This window comes from Olea europaea, chromosome 23 (assembly GCF_002742605.1).
Source record: "Olea europaea var. sylvestris chromosome 23, O_europaea_v1, whole genome shotgun sequence".
In the NCBI taxonomy this organism is placed as follows: domain Eukaryota; kingdom Viridiplantae; phylum Streptophyta; class Magnoliopsida; order Lamiales; family Oleaceae; genus Olea; species Olea europaea.
This window is the reverse complement of record NC_036259.1, coordinates 8,506,434-8,523,037: the sequence shown is the minus strand read 5'-3', so window position 1 is coordinate 8,523,037 and position 16,604 is coordinate 8,506,434. Positions and strand designations below refer to the sequence as shown.

The 16,604-nt window shown below is 34.8% G+C and overlaps 2 protein-coding genes across 2 annotated transcripts in view; both read left to right on the top strand.

Annotated features, from left to right (window-relative positions):
- Positions 1 to 5,150: 5,150 nt before the first annotated feature.
- LOC111372300 lies at positions 5,151 to 10,801 on the top strand. Its single transcript, XM_022994561.1, has 3 exons — positions 5,151 to 5,481; positions 8,745 to 10,025; positions 10,394 to 10,801. Exons 1-3 carry the CDS (start codon positions 5,299 to 5,301, stop codon positions 10,619 to 10,621), a joined length of 1,692 nt encoding a protein of 563 aa, XP_022850329.1. The 5' UTR covers positions 5,151 to 5,298; the 3' UTR covers positions 10,622 to 10,801.
- A 3,087-nt stretch (positions 10,802 to 13,888) lies between these two features.
- Positions 13,889 to 16,604, top strand: part of LOC111371995 (condensin complex subunit 2-like) — a 14,180-nt gene continuing 11,464 nt past the window's right edge. The window contains exons 1-6 of the mRNA XM_022994136.1: positions 13,889 to 14,204; positions 14,291 to 14,392; positions 14,854 to 14,971; positions 15,882 to 15,955; positions 16,059 to 16,119; positions 16,409 to 16,602. Of these exons, the coding sequence (XP_022849904.1) occupies positions 13,962 to 14,204; positions 14,291 to 14,392; positions 14,854 to 14,971; positions 15,882 to 15,955; positions 16,059 to 16,119; positions 16,409 to 16,602 (792 nt within the window). The 5' untranslated portion in view covers positions 13,889 to 13,961. The remainder of the gene's footprint in view (positions 14,205 to 14,290; positions 14,393 to 14,853; positions 14,972 to 15,881; positions 15,956 to 16,058; positions 16,120 to 16,408; positions 16,603 to 16,604) is intronic.

Genomic DNA, 16,604 nt, shown 5'->3' with positions numbered 1-16,604 from the left:
TTTCGCACAATACTTGAGCTATATTCTTTGTGATCTATTGAGGTGTTGTGCCTACTTCTCTCTTAATACTTCGTTGTATTTATATCATTTGTTAAGAGAGAAGCTTTTCAAGTGTAATCTTGATTCTCTTGCTTATTGAATTGTGGGCCGTGTTGAGGTCCCGAAAAGCTCAACGGGTAAAAGGATCGGTGCTCCTTAGTTGTAAGTCATCGGAAGCATTGTAAGGATTGGATTGCACCACGAGTCAATCAAAGATAGTGAAAAAGGCCTTACTCGTGACGGAGAGCTTGGTAACGGGGGACGTAGATCGTGATTGGATCGAACCTCCTTATTACATCGTTTGCACTCTCTTTTTCCTTCCTTTTATTATATTTGTGTTATCTTGTTTATTCATTGTTATTTGCCTATATTTGCATTTATTTTCGAAAAAGTGGTAAATAATCAATTCACCCCCCTCTTGGTTAGTTGTTCTTGGGCTTTCACGCTTTACGTTTTATACAACACTGGTTGAGCCCTGACTAGCCGATCGACCCAATTGTGACTCCTATATATTCATTTAGTGAACAACATTTAATAAAGATAAAATTCAAAGAAAACTTGGAAATATATGTAAACTAGGGAAAAAGAAATGAAAAAGGAATTTTATATTGATTTATTTGGAATGGAAATATTAGTATATTACACAGTATATATGGATAGATGGAGCTTGTATAAGAGTGACACCTGTACAAACAAATCATAAATTTATTTTGCACAATTATTCATACGTAGGTTCTTGACAAATAATTGCTTATTTAAAAATTTTCATCCTAATTTAGTTAAAAAATTATCTTCGTAGGTAGAATTCGAACTTGAAGATAATTGGAGCGAAAAGGGCAATTTCAAATCAACTCACTAGTTAGCTCCGTTGGAAAGTTCAAAATGTTACTTTAGCCTATGTCTCTTCAGTGAAATGACCAAAAGCAAAAAGGTCTATAACAACAGCGTCGAAGTTTGCTCATTAATGCCTTAATTCCTCAATAGCACCTCTAGGTGCATTTAGTTGTCTTACATGAGACTCAGGGTATTCCCGTGTTTGTATACCTTTTATCGCTTTATGAGGAGTTTTGAAATTTTCCCTTTCGATTTCTATTAATTCTCCTATATGCTAATTCTTTGTTAACAACTTCAATATGATTAAGGTCTTTTCCTTTTTATTCAATTAATAAGAATAAATTCAGATAACTTAGAGCGAATAGACATTACAACTCAAAAAGATGGGACCTTAATATGTTAGGCTAAGGCACATCTCATCATAGCACTTGAGAGCACAATCGGAGTTGGTTCGATGCATTTGAAACTAATTGTATTGAACATGATTGGCATGAAGCATTAAGAGAGTAATTGGTGGAAAGTTATAAGTTTCATGAGTAAAATTCAACCTATCAAAAGTTTGAGGACTAGTTTGCACATTTTTTACAATTTGTGGAAAACCAATTTCGAAAGATTATGGAGAACTAGAGATAAATATGGATACTATCAGAAGTTATATAATCAAATAATCAATGGATTGTACTACATGTACAAATACATTTGTATTAAAAATCTTACACACTCTCACAATAGAATGGTAGAGGCCCCACGGTCGAATTTTTAAATGTAATGGGGACACGCATGCATGTGAGAGTGAGTAAACCATTTTGTCAACTAAATTTTGTACAAATAATTTTATCCATAATCAATAATGAAGATCGAGACGAAAATCACGAAGCATGAACCAAATTGAAATAAGTTGAAAAGTTCATTGTTGATCATCGTCAACCCATATTCACTACTGGAACCTATTGTCAATTTGGGGCTTTTCAGGACACAACTCCAAAGCACTTTCACCACTGTAAATAGATCCCTATAAGTCATAAAATGGTTTTACACAAGTTCAAAAATATATCTTTCGAGAGAAGAAGAGACAAAATCAATAAATTTTGGCTTTCAAAATTTAACGTGGAAGAAGGCGATTTTTTTGTGCAAGATCCTCATCTTTTCTTGTCATTTCCACAAATTTGGTAATATGTTCCAATTCTTTCTTATATTTTTCTTCTCTTCCATGATGATTAAACTAAATCCATAGTTGGGACGAATAATATAAGGGAATGCAGTCACGGTACCAAACATTTTGTTTCTTAGCAAAGTTTGGCCAAACATTTTATTTGTACCATCGTGAGTACCAAATATTTAAAAAATTTGCAGCTCGAGTCCAAAATGACTATTTTTGTTAGTTTGACTACAGAAATCGTCAGTTGACTCCCAAAATAAAAAAACTTTATTATTTTCTCCAAATAAGACGTGGGCATTTTGGACAAAACATACTTTTCCTATTAAATAAAAAATTAAAAAAAAAATCACAAGCCATCCCCATATTCTTCTTCCCCAAAATATAAACCACTCCACGCAAACACTACAATCACCGCCGATAGCGACCACTACCCATTCAACACCGACATCAAAACCCCTTGTTCATCAACCATTTCTTAGGGATTGTGCTAAATGAACTCACTGGGTCACTCCCGAGTCTCATCGGTTTGTCTTCACTCCAATCCCTTCTGCTCAACAATAACAATTTCACCTCTATACCACTTGATTTCTTTAATGGTATGACTTCATTACAGGAAGTTTAATTGGATTATAACCCCTTTTCATCCTAGGGAATTCCGGATAGTCTTAAGAGTGCCTCGAAGTTGCAAGCATTTTCAACAAATTCTACTAATATTTTTGGGACATTACCTGATTTTCTTGTGGGCGATACATTTTCGAGCCTGGAAAATTTGCATTTAGCCTTCAATTATCTCGTTGGTTATGATGATCCTTGAACTCAATGGGTCACTTTCGAGTCTTGCCAGTTTGCCTTCGCTCTAGTCCCTCCTGCTCAACAACAACAATTTCACCTCTATACCACCTGCTTCCTTTAACGGTATGTCTTCATTAAAGAAGGAGATGGGGATGGGTTATGGCTTGAGAAATGACTGATGAACTGGTGGTGGCAATGCCGGTGTTGAATGGGTAGAGGTGGTTACCAACGGTGGTCGTGGTGGTTTGGTGGAGTGGTTTTGATTTTGGAGAAGAAGATGGGGATGGATTGCGACTTTTTTTTCTTTTTTCTTTTTTTAAATTTTCATTTAATAGGAAAAATGTGTTTTATCCAAAATACCCTTATCTTATTTGAGAAAAACAATAAAGTTTTTTATTTTGGGAGTCAACTGACGATTTTGGTAGTCAAACTAACAGAAATTGTCATTTTGGACTTGAATTGCAAGTTTTTAAAGATTTGGTACTCATGGTGGTACAAATGAAATGTTTGAGAAAACTCTGATAATAAACGAAAGGTTTGGTACTGTGGCTGCAATTTTGCCATAATAATATAATTTAGTTTTGAAGCTTTGGCTTTAATTTCTCAATATTCTTAAATTTAATTCTTTCATGGGTATATTTTATATCTATTCTTTAACATTTTGAAATAATTTATCACTATTTTTATTGATCTGTGAATATGTATCCAATTGTGAGGCAAGTTATATATTTAGACGTAGTAAAATTCAATATACACACACACACTTTTTATTGTTATTGATGTCTTTAATTGAATTATTAAATGATTCAATGCTTTTAGTTGATTCTTATCATGATTTACGTAGAGATATAATGAGTTGATTCAATTAGATAGGATTGATTTGAACTTAAATAAATTGATTTATTAGTGAATTCGACCGAAAACAACTTCGTGAATTGAATTTGAGAGGCAAGATTAATGCATATAATTATGGTGAAATTGTGAGTCATAACACTTTTCATACGTAAGTTAAACCATAATTTGTTGCTTGGCGCACTTCTTGATAGCTTTAATAGATTTATAATTCTGAAGTTCTTAATAAAAATTAATTTATTATTTTTAGTCAAATAAAAGCTATGAAGAGTTAAATCAATGGTTAGATAGACAATTCTTGTTGGAACGATAATCTCGTCTCTTTATTTTCACTTTACTACTTGTTTAATTAACATCGTATGTCTGCGATAAAATCACAAAATCTATCCTTTTTCCTTAACAATCTATAATAATAATAAAAAAAAACTAACTTTAGAAGATAAATTAAAAACAAATTGTGACCCCTAACAAAATAAAAGAATCCCAAAAAATTAAATTAATAATAAGAGTATATATACGTATATTAAAACAAAGCTTCCACGTCATTGTAAAAAGATTTTCAGTGGATTTTGACATCCCGTCTTAAAACTTCCTTGTTTAAAAGGACATGGAGCGCAACAAAAGATTTTAGAGGTGACGTTGAGAGTCGATCATCACATGTACAATAACAATTACAAAAGAAATTGAATCAAAGTTATGATAGTGACAAGTCAACATCTGGCAAAAAGTTTATGTAAATTTTTGACCCCTAATTTTCTATAAATATCCAAAACTTGTCAAAGACAAGGTATGGAATTGTAAAATTCTAGTCAAAATTTTGTCTATTTATTTCTCCCACACCTAAGTATTTTTTGAAAATTGGCTTGATCGTCAAAGTGTAAATGATGGTCGGATCACCCTCGGAACGATGACATTTGCATTATAGCGGTGTCTGAGTGTATGGTTTCATGGAAGGTAACGATGGATTTGTTGGCAGGTCATTTAGGTCAACAAGTGGTTTGTCGCATGCGGTCGTTGGGAATGGAGATGTGGGGTGGGTAAGTGAAGAAGAGGAAGAGAAAATGCCAATTATTTTCTATTTTTATCTTTATCTTTTATGTTTTGTTTTTTTATTATTTATTTAAGTTTTTAAGTTAAAGGCAAATATAGGTAAGTGTTTTTTAACAGTTTTTTGGCTTGTTAAAATATGGGTAAAATCGTGCATCAGGGACTTAAATGCTACAGAAATGAAATTTTGAAGACTTAAATGCTCATTATTGAATATTGGAGATTTATCTCAAGACTTATGTCTAAATTTAATGTTTGGAGGTCAAATTACCACGAGAACTAAATTTAAGGACTAATGTTGCAATTTTTCTTTGATTTTAAAGGCCGGTTCAAACTGGCCCACTAAACCAATATGGACCTTCTCAGTTGAAAAGCCCAGATCCTTCTCGAATACAAGTGTCCACGTCCATTTTGACGGGTGGTGTATTTGTACAGCCTTCTCCAGCAAGAAATTGTAAATTCGATTCATATAAATTCTCAAATACCCGTAAGACTTGATTTGATTTCAATCAAACTGCAAGTCTTGAAGATTAAAATCGATTAGTTTGTGATCACAGAAAAGGAAGAAAACATAGATGGATTTTGAATTGAGAAGAGCCAGAGAGAAGCTGGAGAAAGAGCAGAGAGAAAGGAAAGACAGGGCCAAATTGAAATTGGAGAGAGAGAAGAGAGCCAAACAAGAAGCCATTCACCAACGCGAAGCAATCGAAGCCGTTCAGCGTGCTCGCCGCATTGAAGCCGCTGAAGCCCAAGCCAAGGTCCCTTTTTAATTGCCCTTTTATTTGTTAATGAATGCTTCTTTTTCGATATAATCTTAAGTAGATTAATATTTCACCTAATCTGGAAGTTTGTTACTGTCCATTAATATCATAGCTCTATCATTTTGTTAAATTCGTGAATTATGTGTTAGAAAAAAAATTTGCCTTTTAGCTTTATGGGAATGGCTTTTGAAATTAACTTTCTTTGGATACCCTAAAAGCTCACGTTAATACTAGAGATTGTTTGATCTTGAAAAATTGATGGATCTGGAGTATACAATTTGTCATTGATAGTAAATTTCAAGTTTCATCCCTCTTACCGTTTATATTAATTGAAAGATTGTGCTCATCACAAATTCTAACTAATCCATGTACAAAACCCTATCCACCTTCCGAGTATGTATGAATTTTATTCCACTAAACCTATACTCTTTGTTTTTCAAGCAGGTGATAGATGACACCCAATTATAAGCTTTCTCAAAGTCCGTTTGTTACCTTCTTCGTCTTGATATTTCCAAAACCAATATCTCCATATACAGTTTTATAATGGGAGACGCAAGTTATCTTTCCTGGAATGAGACCATAAACCCTATTTGCTAAATTGACATGCTAATCAGAGTTATCAGCTCTTTACTCTTCTTTTAAAAGAAGGATTAACTAACATAACCGTATTATGGATTAATTTATCTTTGGCGGTTTCTTCTTTTAGACCATATTCAGTGAGTACTTGTACTCCATCTCTAGGCACGCCAAAGTTACCCATCACTTATGGGGTACTTTCAGGTAATTTTTGCTATCTTTTCACTGCAAGGCATTTCTATCGTATTTTTTTTTATCAGAATAAGAATTCATTTTTTGGAAATTTTTGGTATTTAAATAATGTGGCTTAACATTTTTATTTCAAGAATACCAAGAAATCTTGGACTTTCAAACTAAATAAAAAAAAGTTCAAGAAGATGATGAACTTTTTGCAAGTTCATTGACTTAGCCCTTGTTTGAGAACCAATTTTAGGGGAAAATGTAATGGTTTTTGGAAAATGTGTAATGAAAAGTTTTCAATTTATGTGTAAAATTATTTTATTAGAGAATATGTGGTTGAAAATGAGTTTAAAAAAAATCAGGGGCTGTTCTCTTAGTGTTTAGTTTTGAATTCATTTTGGATTTTGTGTTTTGAATGTTTGTTTTGAAATTGTTGAAAACACATTCTTTTTGTCATTCTAGAAAATTGTTTCTCAAAATATAAAACTGAAAAATGCGTTTACATTGAAATTTTGAGAATCGTTTTTTACAAAAAGCATCTATGAATGTGCTATAAGTCACAACATTAGGTTTAAGGCATCTTTGCTTCATCTCCCAGAGAATTTCAAATGCCGGGTCATCTTTTCAAAATTACAAGAACAATTAATCAAAGTATTGTATGCTATGATATCTGGAAAACAGCCTAATGCCTGCATTTCCTTGTATATATAAAGCATATTATCCAATCTCCTAGCTTCCCATGCCCGCCTATTAGAGAATTGTAAGTAATAACATCTGGAATAATACCCATCTCCTTCATCCTTGCAAACAGATGCTGTTAGCCTTCAAATCACCTTCATTACACATTTAAACAGACGGTTCAATTCCAGTCCCTACCATATCTATGAAGCACTTCTTCACCGACTCAACACACTAAATAAAGCATCAAAAACTCCATAACCAGGAACACAAACATTTGTGGTCAACCACAATGCATCAAATATATCACAAGGAAATACATTAATCTTACTGTCATTATAACTTTTATTCAAACTCACCAATTGTCTTAGAACACCGTTGGATTCGTTGTACATTCTTGAACAGAACAAAATATGAGCCATGACACAATAATTTCAACCACAGAACCTCAAAAAAATTGGAAGCCAAATATTACCATGTCTTAATAACGAAATCCCCAGAGTTTAGAAAAACAAAATGCCTCAAAAACCACACCTCGACAATAGAATTAATCGTTTACTACAATATAATTTCATCAAATTTGTTGGATCCAAATTTTTCACAAATCTCACGAACTGCTCCAACAAGCTCAGCCAATTCTGGATGAAATTGAGGGTGACCCATGGTAGAACTAGGTGCGCTTGGTTGAAAGTAATGTTGTGGTGGTGCTCCACGATCGAGAGGGTGGTCGGATGTGGAAGCAACTCGGAAAAAATCGTGACTGTGCTCGCGGTTTTGGATGGGAATTGGTGCTGTTTCCGACAGTCTGGTGTGCAGGCGATGGTCGAAGGTTGTAGAGGGAGGTGAGGGGGTTTCGATGGCGTGTGGGTCATGCAGCTTTGGTGGCAGGTGGTGATTGTTATTGATGGAAGGAGGCGGCGGATCGATAGCTCAAAAAAGAAGAAGAATTTTGGGGGAAATGGAAAAAAAGGAATTCAGGACGCTTTCCGTGTTTTCATTTTTTGCATGTTTTGGCTTGAAAATTCTCAAAATGTCATTTTTGACATTTTAGAGTTCAGTACAATTTATTTATTTATTTTATTTTTTTCAAAAATTCATTTTTGAAAATGAGAAAGAGAATGCGTTTTTACTGTTTTGGAAAATCGAAAACAGTAAAGAGAACAGCCCCTTAGATTTGTGAAAAAATGGGGGCCAAACATAGGCTTAATAAGTTTTGTTTTCATTTTTGTGCATGGGAACTTGTACATTTATATTTCCAGTTTTGGTTATCTATGTCTCAGTTTGCTTTCTTATGCATATTTGGATGTCTCCACTGTTCATGTATGTTCACATTTTCCTTTTATTCATGACTCCCAAGTACTGAAGTTGCTCAACTTTGATGTGGATTTGGATCCACACCTCTTGGCTTGAAGACAAGTGTCTTACCTTTGAGATTCCACGATTACCTCTTATTATCCCTCTGTTTCAAAATGAAGGAGTTTGTGTTGTCTTGGACTATATTCAAGAGTGATATTTCGTATTATATAATTAATTGTGCATGAAAATTTCTATATGATTTTAGATTCAAATCAATGCTGCAATTTAGAACGTTGCTAGAGTTAAGATCTCAAATAAATCAAAGTACTACTTTTCTCCTAAAAATCATCCAATGGGACAGATTATCAAGCTTAATACTTAATATTCTTCAATAGATTTTGATGTTAGTTTACGATCCTTTCAATTTTGTACAGTATATTATTTTTGATATTCAAGTTGCTACATTAGGTTTTTAATTCTAGCTTCCAAACATCGACTTGACGAAGATTACTTTTGAATGTCTTTCCCAGATAAATCAGCAACTGGAAGAAAATTTGAATGCTGGTCGCGGAATCATTTATTCTTGTACTCTGGAAGCTGTACCTTATCAGGGTAGTGGAGATAAGATAAAATTGCCACCTTCTTCTTTTGTGGAGTTGTCTGAACAAGGAGCTTTTGACAAAGGACCATTGCATTTCTCTTTGTCCTTGATTCACAATGAGGGTGCTGGAGAAGAACAGAACGGGATGACGCATGCTGGTGTAATGGAGTTCACTGCAGAGGAAGGTTCTGTAGCGCTTCCTCCACACATTTGGAGTAACTTATTCCCTGCAGGTACTCTCAAGTCCTCCATGGTGGAAGTACGTTATGTTTGGCTGCCGAAAGGAACCTATGCTAAACTTCAATCAGATGAAATTGGCTTTTCTGACATTCCCAATCACAAAGCAGTCCTGGAAACAAGCCTTCGCCAACATGCAACTCTATCAGAAGGTGATGTGCTTACAGTCAATCATGGTGCCCTGACATATCATTTACGTGTTCTTGAGTTGAAACCCTCTTCAAGTGTATCTGTTCTAGAAACAGATATTGAAGTTGACATTATGGGTCCCGAGTCAGCAGAAAAAACAAACCATCATGTGCTGACACCTCTCATCTTTGGGAAGCCAGAATCTGGAGTGGTTGATGAAGGAAACTACTTGTACTATAAGTTCTTAATTGATGATGATACTTGGAAAATAATTTCTTCGGCAGATGCCAAAATTGAAATTAAGCTAGAGTCACAGATGCTAGATGGAGATACTGATCTCTATGTTTCTAGGCATCCACTTTTGTTCCCAACACGCCACCAGCATTTCTGGTCTTCCCATGATGTGGGTTCAAAGGCTTTGATACTTGGCACGGAGGATGATAACTTCGGACCAGGTAGTTACAGTGTTGGTATATATGGCTTTAAAGGGACATCCAAATTCACGGTTTCAGTAACTATTCAAGACAAGCCGAGGGAGAAGGTGGGTCAGAATGCTGCATCTTCTTCGTCATCTATGGAGGTAGATACTGTCGAATGCAGAAATTGTAAGCGTAACATTCCTTCCAGGACCATAGCACTTCATGAAGCTTATTGTAGCAGACATAATGTCATCTGTCAGCATCCTGGTTGTGGGATTGTTCTTAAGACTGAGGATGCCAAAAGCCATGTGCACTGTGGAAAATGTGGACAGGCTTTCCATGAGGTAGAGATTGAGAAGCACGTCAAAGTTTTTCACGAGCCACTTCATTGCCCATGTGGAATTGTCCTCGAGAAAGAACAGATGGTAATGATTATGCTTTTCTGTATTTCTTTTGCATTCTTGCCAACGTTGTCATGTGATGCTTAGTTTGTTAAAATCTGATTAGTCTTTGAACTTCTCCATTCAAATTTTTTATTACTTATTGTGATGTTAGATTGATGGGTCAGTTCTAGACACATTATAGAAGTCATATAAAGGGAATCCGGTGAAAATTTTGAGTGGCATAGCACTTATTGTGCTGTTAAATTGATAGGTCGATTAAAATTATCCTCTTCAGGGCAGCTTTTAGGACACAAATTACAGTGTTTATAGAACTTATGACACGATTGCATTTTTGTTGCAATCCCGTTTAACCAAGTTCCTAGCATTCAAATATTTTTATTTCTCAACAGGTGCAGCACCAGTCTTCAGATTGCCCATTGCGTCTTATTACATGTCGATTCTGTGGAGATATGGTTCAAGCTGGGACTTGTGCTGCTGATGCACGGGACAGGCTAAGGGGTTACTCAGAGCATGAGAGTGTTTGTGGATCGAGAACTGCTCCTTGTGATTCATGTGGGCGTTCTGTGATGTTGAAGGACATGGATATGCACCAAATTGCTGTTCATCAGAAGAACTAATCCTCGAGATACTATTTTGAATAGCAATTTTAGGCTCCATTTGTACATCTATAGTGCTTTCGATTGCGCTGAGCCCTGTTCTATGCGTAAAATGTGACCTACCATGGTTATTTATATCAAAATTTGAATGTTCTTGTCCAAAAATCAGATGGGGTTCACCTGTGAAGTCAGTTCATGTTCTCTCTCTCTTTGACATGGGCTTATTCGGTATTGATTTTGAGAATTGTTTTTTGATCGTTAGAGAGAAAAGTGAATCCTACTTGTGACAGAATTAGTCATATATAACGGCTGAAATAGTCAAATAACACTAAAAAAATTGATTTTTTGGGGAGAAAACTCGCTACCAAATATGCACATAAACTTGTTTGGCATAGAATTTTTTCAAGTGAAATTTGTTATTATTTTAAAATGTATGCTGAAGGAAAAGTTGTGGGATCGATCGAATGTGTTGAAAATAATTTTGAAAAAAACTTTGCCTAATAAACTATAAATATATTTACTTTTGGACGCATGATTTTCGTTCTAGTCTGAAAAGTTGAGTAAAATATAATTGAAGAGCTATGTGAGAGCTTTCTTATTAATAAAATGAGTCACTTGGTGTGGTCGATTTATGAAAAAATACTACCTCTTTATTAGGCAAATTTAACAGTTAAAAAACTAACAATTCAATACCCAACCATAGTATGACTGGTCAACTAATGATACCTCTTGCGCTGATCCAGGGTGGTCTATCCATATATTTCAATATTTAAAATCATTCATTACACTGAATATTTTATAGATGATATCATTTGAGGTTCACAGCTCTGATTCCCAGTTCTACCTATAATATTTTTGTTAAAATTTGTGACTAATAATACAAATTAGCTTTCCAATATCTAGTGGAAATATAAGAAATGAAATGCCATCAAATATGTAGTTTTAACATTTTCTTAATCCACTCCAAACATGCTGCCAAAAAGTATCCAATAAATAGCATAATAGAATCGAGCTCCGATTATAAATCTATTTGGAGAAGGAGGCGATGATGAAAGATTTGAAACTGTGATTAGCAAGAATGAATGTTTTAATATAATCTACAAAAAAATTAAAAGATATGAAGATATTTCGCAATATAGAAGTTACCCCTATCACAAAATATATTCTCTTCTAAGAGGAACTCAAGCAATAAAATTGATCTCTATGATAAAAACTTTCGATTACTGACGTGGTAAGAAAAGTTTACCTATAATCTCTCAAACCGAATATTTCCCATACGTAATCCTTTGTATAAGGGGGGGGGCGGGGGGGGGGGGGGGGGGGGGGAATGCTTGAAATTTTACTTTGTGGTGTTGGAGTAATACTAATGGCCATAATAAGAGAGAGGGTGCTTATCAAATAAGGGTTTGCTTGAGTCTGGCTGATCTCATACCTATAGTAAAGAGGATAAAAATTTCTTATTGCTGACGTGGTAAGAACATTTTATTTATGATTTTCTTCGTAAGTTGTGAGAAGCTTTTATTCGGCCAACTGTGGATGGGCTATCAGACCTGACTCAAGCAATCTTTAATTTCATAAATATATTCAAGCACAGTCTCTTTTTTTATTACTGCCTTTAGCATCACTCCACACGCCATAGAGTAAAATTCCAAGCATCCATTCATCCGCCCAGCACACAACGTTCCCCAATCATGGCTAGCTTTATCACCTTTAACTTTTATTTAATTTAGTTGAAAATCAAAGTTTTAGTAAATTTTAATAAAAATTAATGAAATGTGTAATTGAAAAATTGATAAAATTGTGAATCCTATTAAATATGTATTTAAAATAATTTTTTTAGAAAATAGGCCAAACAAAACTCAGTCAATTTTGTGATTCGAAAATTGGGACAAGCAACTCCATACAATTAACAGCTTGTTTGGGAGCGATTTTTTGTCCCAAAAAATTGATTTTTTGACCGTTATTTTACTATTTCAGTCTTCATATTTGACTTCTTCTCTCACAGGTGGACCCCACTTTTCTCCTAACGGTCAAAAAATCAATTCTCAAAATCACTTCCAAACAGGGTCCAAGATACACTCTACTATGCAGCTTCCTATATAAAGATTTACTTTGACGTCGAGATTAGCGCTGTATGTAACTTTTTAGCCAAATGTAGATTAAAATTAGATTTTAGTAATTTTTGATTAAAAATGATAAACATGTGTTGTTGAAAATTGTAAATTCCGTAGAATATAGTGTTAAAACTAATTGTTGATTTTGATCATTGTAAATGGTAGATTCTACAACCAAGAAATTAGAACGGATAGGCCACCAGCAATCCTGTGGAACTCAAAAAAAATAGAACAAAGGAAAATGATCGTAAAAAGATCTCAAAAGGACACCAGTGTGGTGTCGCCCGAAGACACTCCGACAGTCAGGTCACTAAATCTCGTTGAAAGTTTAATTAATGCCAAATGGAAGAAAGAAGAAATGAATTAGAGTCTAGGGGATTCTGATACCTGAATGCTCGATCGACTGCTGAATTTATAGGAGTAGGATAACCGTTTAGGAGGGATTGGCGAGGATTCTCCGAGATTTCGTGGTTGGTTGGAGTTGAATCTAATCCGATCTTTTCAGTTGAGATATCAGACCTGTTTTCAAATAACTTTCACTAGATTTGAATAGATTGCAACGTGATCTATCTGGAATATAGATTATTGGAAATTTTGAATTAACTTGTGGGTCTTGGACTGTGTATTTGGGTCGATTGTTATAATGAGTTGGACCGATGATGACACGATTGTATCATCTATGGACCATGTTCTATGGTTTGGACCACTTGAACTAGTAAATTATTTTTTACCACTACAACCATAATTTTAATCTAGGGATCATTTTACATGTACATAAGTATCATTTCATCATTGATTAATGAAAAAAGCTATTTTTCACTTGACCATTACGCTCTGATATATATGAAGTATAACCCTTAATCTAGACTAAACATTAATCAGTGATTTTTTTTATAATGGATAATGTTACATGTTTGCCATGAGTTAAGCTTATGGATATATGATGTTGAACAACAAAGTAGAGATGTTTTTTTTTTATTCGATTGAAATTTTTTTAGCTTAATCATATTATAATGGGGTAAAATATAAATTATTGAATAATGCTGCATAGGGTTTATGACGGGGACTTTTGATAGGTGCTACTTACCATCCAATAAATGATGCCACGTGTACCTTATTTTAAAAATTATTTATGGTTAATTATCCAATTCTATTTTGGAGGGAAAGATAATATTTTCAAAATCACTTCGGAGATAAATGAAAAACGGAAAAAAACTCCCCCTTTCTTCTACGCTCACACAAAACAAATGGCTGAAACCCTGAGCCCGAACCCTAAGCAGAGGGGACCCTTCTCTCCTTCAAGCCCCTTCTTCTTGGGCTCCAACGATGACAAACTGGAACGCGCTCAGGCACGCGCCGCTCGGGCCGCCGCCGTGCGCCGGAAACCTGCCGCCCCTACGACAGCCACTTCTCCCAAGGCTGATCCATTGCTTGGAAAAGAACAGATCCTCGAATTGTTTCAGAATTGCATCAAACTTGCCAGCGAAAACGTTTTCCCTCTTTTTTATTTTATTATTTTTTGTAACTTACGAGAAATTTGATCTCAAGTTGGTTTACGATATTTATGGATTTGCAGAAAATTAACCAGAAGAACACGTGGGAGCTGAATTTGATAGATCATCTTTACGAGATTATTAGAGTCGACGAAGAGAATGATGTAGAAACCAATTTTCAGAAGGTGCTCATTTTTTTTGAAATTTAATGTGCAATTTATTCTGTCCCATCACACTTCAAATATCTGTTGATTATGAAGGAATATTACGTCTTGCGTTTTGGTCCGAGTATACTGGATTTTGGTCAGTTACACGTGTCTGGAGCAAATTCCTTTCTTTTGCTTTCTATTTTTTTTGGCAATGGAATCATTTCTTGTTATTAATCTTAATTTTATCTTTCAAGCAATGGCTTCTTCATGTTAACTTCATAAAAGCCCGGCAAAAAAGGATTGTTTTGTGGGAGAAATGTGAATTTTCAAATATGCATGCTTCCTCCAAGTTAGTATAAAAGTGAGTATTGACAGTTGAAACAGTGACTTTTACATTGCACAACACATTTATTATTTTGCGGGTATGTCGCGCAAACACAAGTAGATACCATATAAACGGCATACACATCTATATAGTATATATGGTTTTATTTTAGGCAAGTTGTACCCTTGAAGCTGGAGTTAAGATTTATTCAATGAGGGTGGATTCAGTTCATTCAGAAGCATATAAGGTTCTTGGAGGAATTAATCGTGTTGGGCAAGAGGATGAACAAGGTTAGATTTGTCAAGGCTTCGTTTTCATTTGTAGTCCAATACATATTTTGCTATTGCATATATGAATTATCTTGCTCTTAATTTTACAAGTGAAGAATTGGAATGATGTATTTTGATGTTATCCAACTTAATTTATGAATATGATATTTACAAATGTCGAGATATAACTTAGTGTTATCTGGATTCTACGCTGGAGTTTTTGAGAGAATATTCTCTTCCCTTTCCTTTTGGGTAATATGGACAGAAGGATTCTTAATTTTCGCCATTCTTTTGTCTATTGGATATCTTTTTGTTTATCTACCTTTGACTTTGTAATGTTATGTATTCTGCCAATTAATGGGAACTAAGCTCATAACAGGTATAGTTTGAAAGTTGGGTTGATAAATCCAAACAAATGGAAAAACTGTAGTGATTTGACTAAATTATGCCAAAGTTTAGTGGCCATGATACCGAAGCATCACATTCTGTAAGGTTTGGAGATGGCTAAGTCAGTCAGTCAAAAGCATATAAAAGTTTTATTTATAATTAGATTTGATAAAGTTAAGTGGACTCTATGACCTTTACCCTTCTATTTTTCCTGGTCTAGAACTAGTTTTTTATCCTGCAAACTGGGATTCTTCACCTTCATGTCTTTTTATGTTATATTTCTCGGTTAGGATAAATATAAAGAATATACTCGCACTGATCTACAACTGCCCTTTTTGCCTTACTGAAGTACTACTTCCATTAACTATGACATAGCTATTTCTTTCTTTTTGTTAAGTTTCCAAGTCATTGACAGTGGTATAGCAAGTACAGTTGCCTGGGAATGAACAATTCCCATTACATCCTGGATATGCTTCACAAAAAATGTTTTCAGTCTTGTCGGTTCTAGACATTGCCATGCATTGAAGTTTATTAACTATGCCAGATAGTTTCGTGGAGAATGCCAATATTGAAAATGCGCAAGAGGAAGGCCACTCAAAGAAAGAGCGAGAAAGAAAGGTGAGTGTTTCTTGTCATAAAATATATTATGAAATTGGTATCTTAACTAATTAGGAACTGAAAAAAGGTTGGACACTAATACAGTTAAAGTAAACACCTGCAGTTGTCACCATTGTCCACACTGGAATCATCTTTCGAGGCTCTAAATGTGAAGAAGTTTGATGGTAAGCGCATCTAAAAGGGTTTTTGATACGAATGGATGTTAATTAGCTTTTTTGTTGAATTCTCTCTGGTTCTCTCTCTCTCTCTCTCTCTCTCTCTCTCTCTCTCTCTCTCTCTCTCTCTCTCTACTTTTGCCCTCACGTGTGCATGGTTGCGTTGATTTTATCTCTTGATAAGTTTCTACATTCTGTATTTTCCTTCGAAATTGATATCACCATCACTTTTATCCCTTTTCTTCACTCTAGGCATTTATTCACCTCTCTCCCTTTCTCTCTCTATCTATGTTCATAGTTGCATTTGTGGTGGATCCTCTCTACCATCAGACATCTGCACAGTTCGATGAAGGTGGAGCAAAGGGTCTTTTGCTAAACAATCTTGGAGTGTATGGTAATTGCCGAGTGTTATTTGATTCTCTGGAAGTACCTGGGAGGTGTTCCTCTTTTGAGGCTCAAGGTGATGGAGCTGAGGCAATTGATATATCTTTTGC

Coding starts and splice junctions, on each gene's coding strand:
- LOC111372300 (XM_022994561.1), top strand. CDS start 5,299: ATGGATTTTGAATTGAGAAGAGCCAGAGAGAAGCTGGAGAAAGAGCAG. Junction 5,482..8,744: donor CCGCTGAAGCCCAAGCCAAG/GTCCCTTTTTAA, acceptor TGTCTTTCCCAG/ATAAATCAGCAACTGGAAGA. Junction 10,026..10,393: donor TCCTCGAGAAAGAACAGATG/GTAATGATTATG, acceptor ATTTCTCAACAG/GTGCAGCACCAGTCTTCAGA.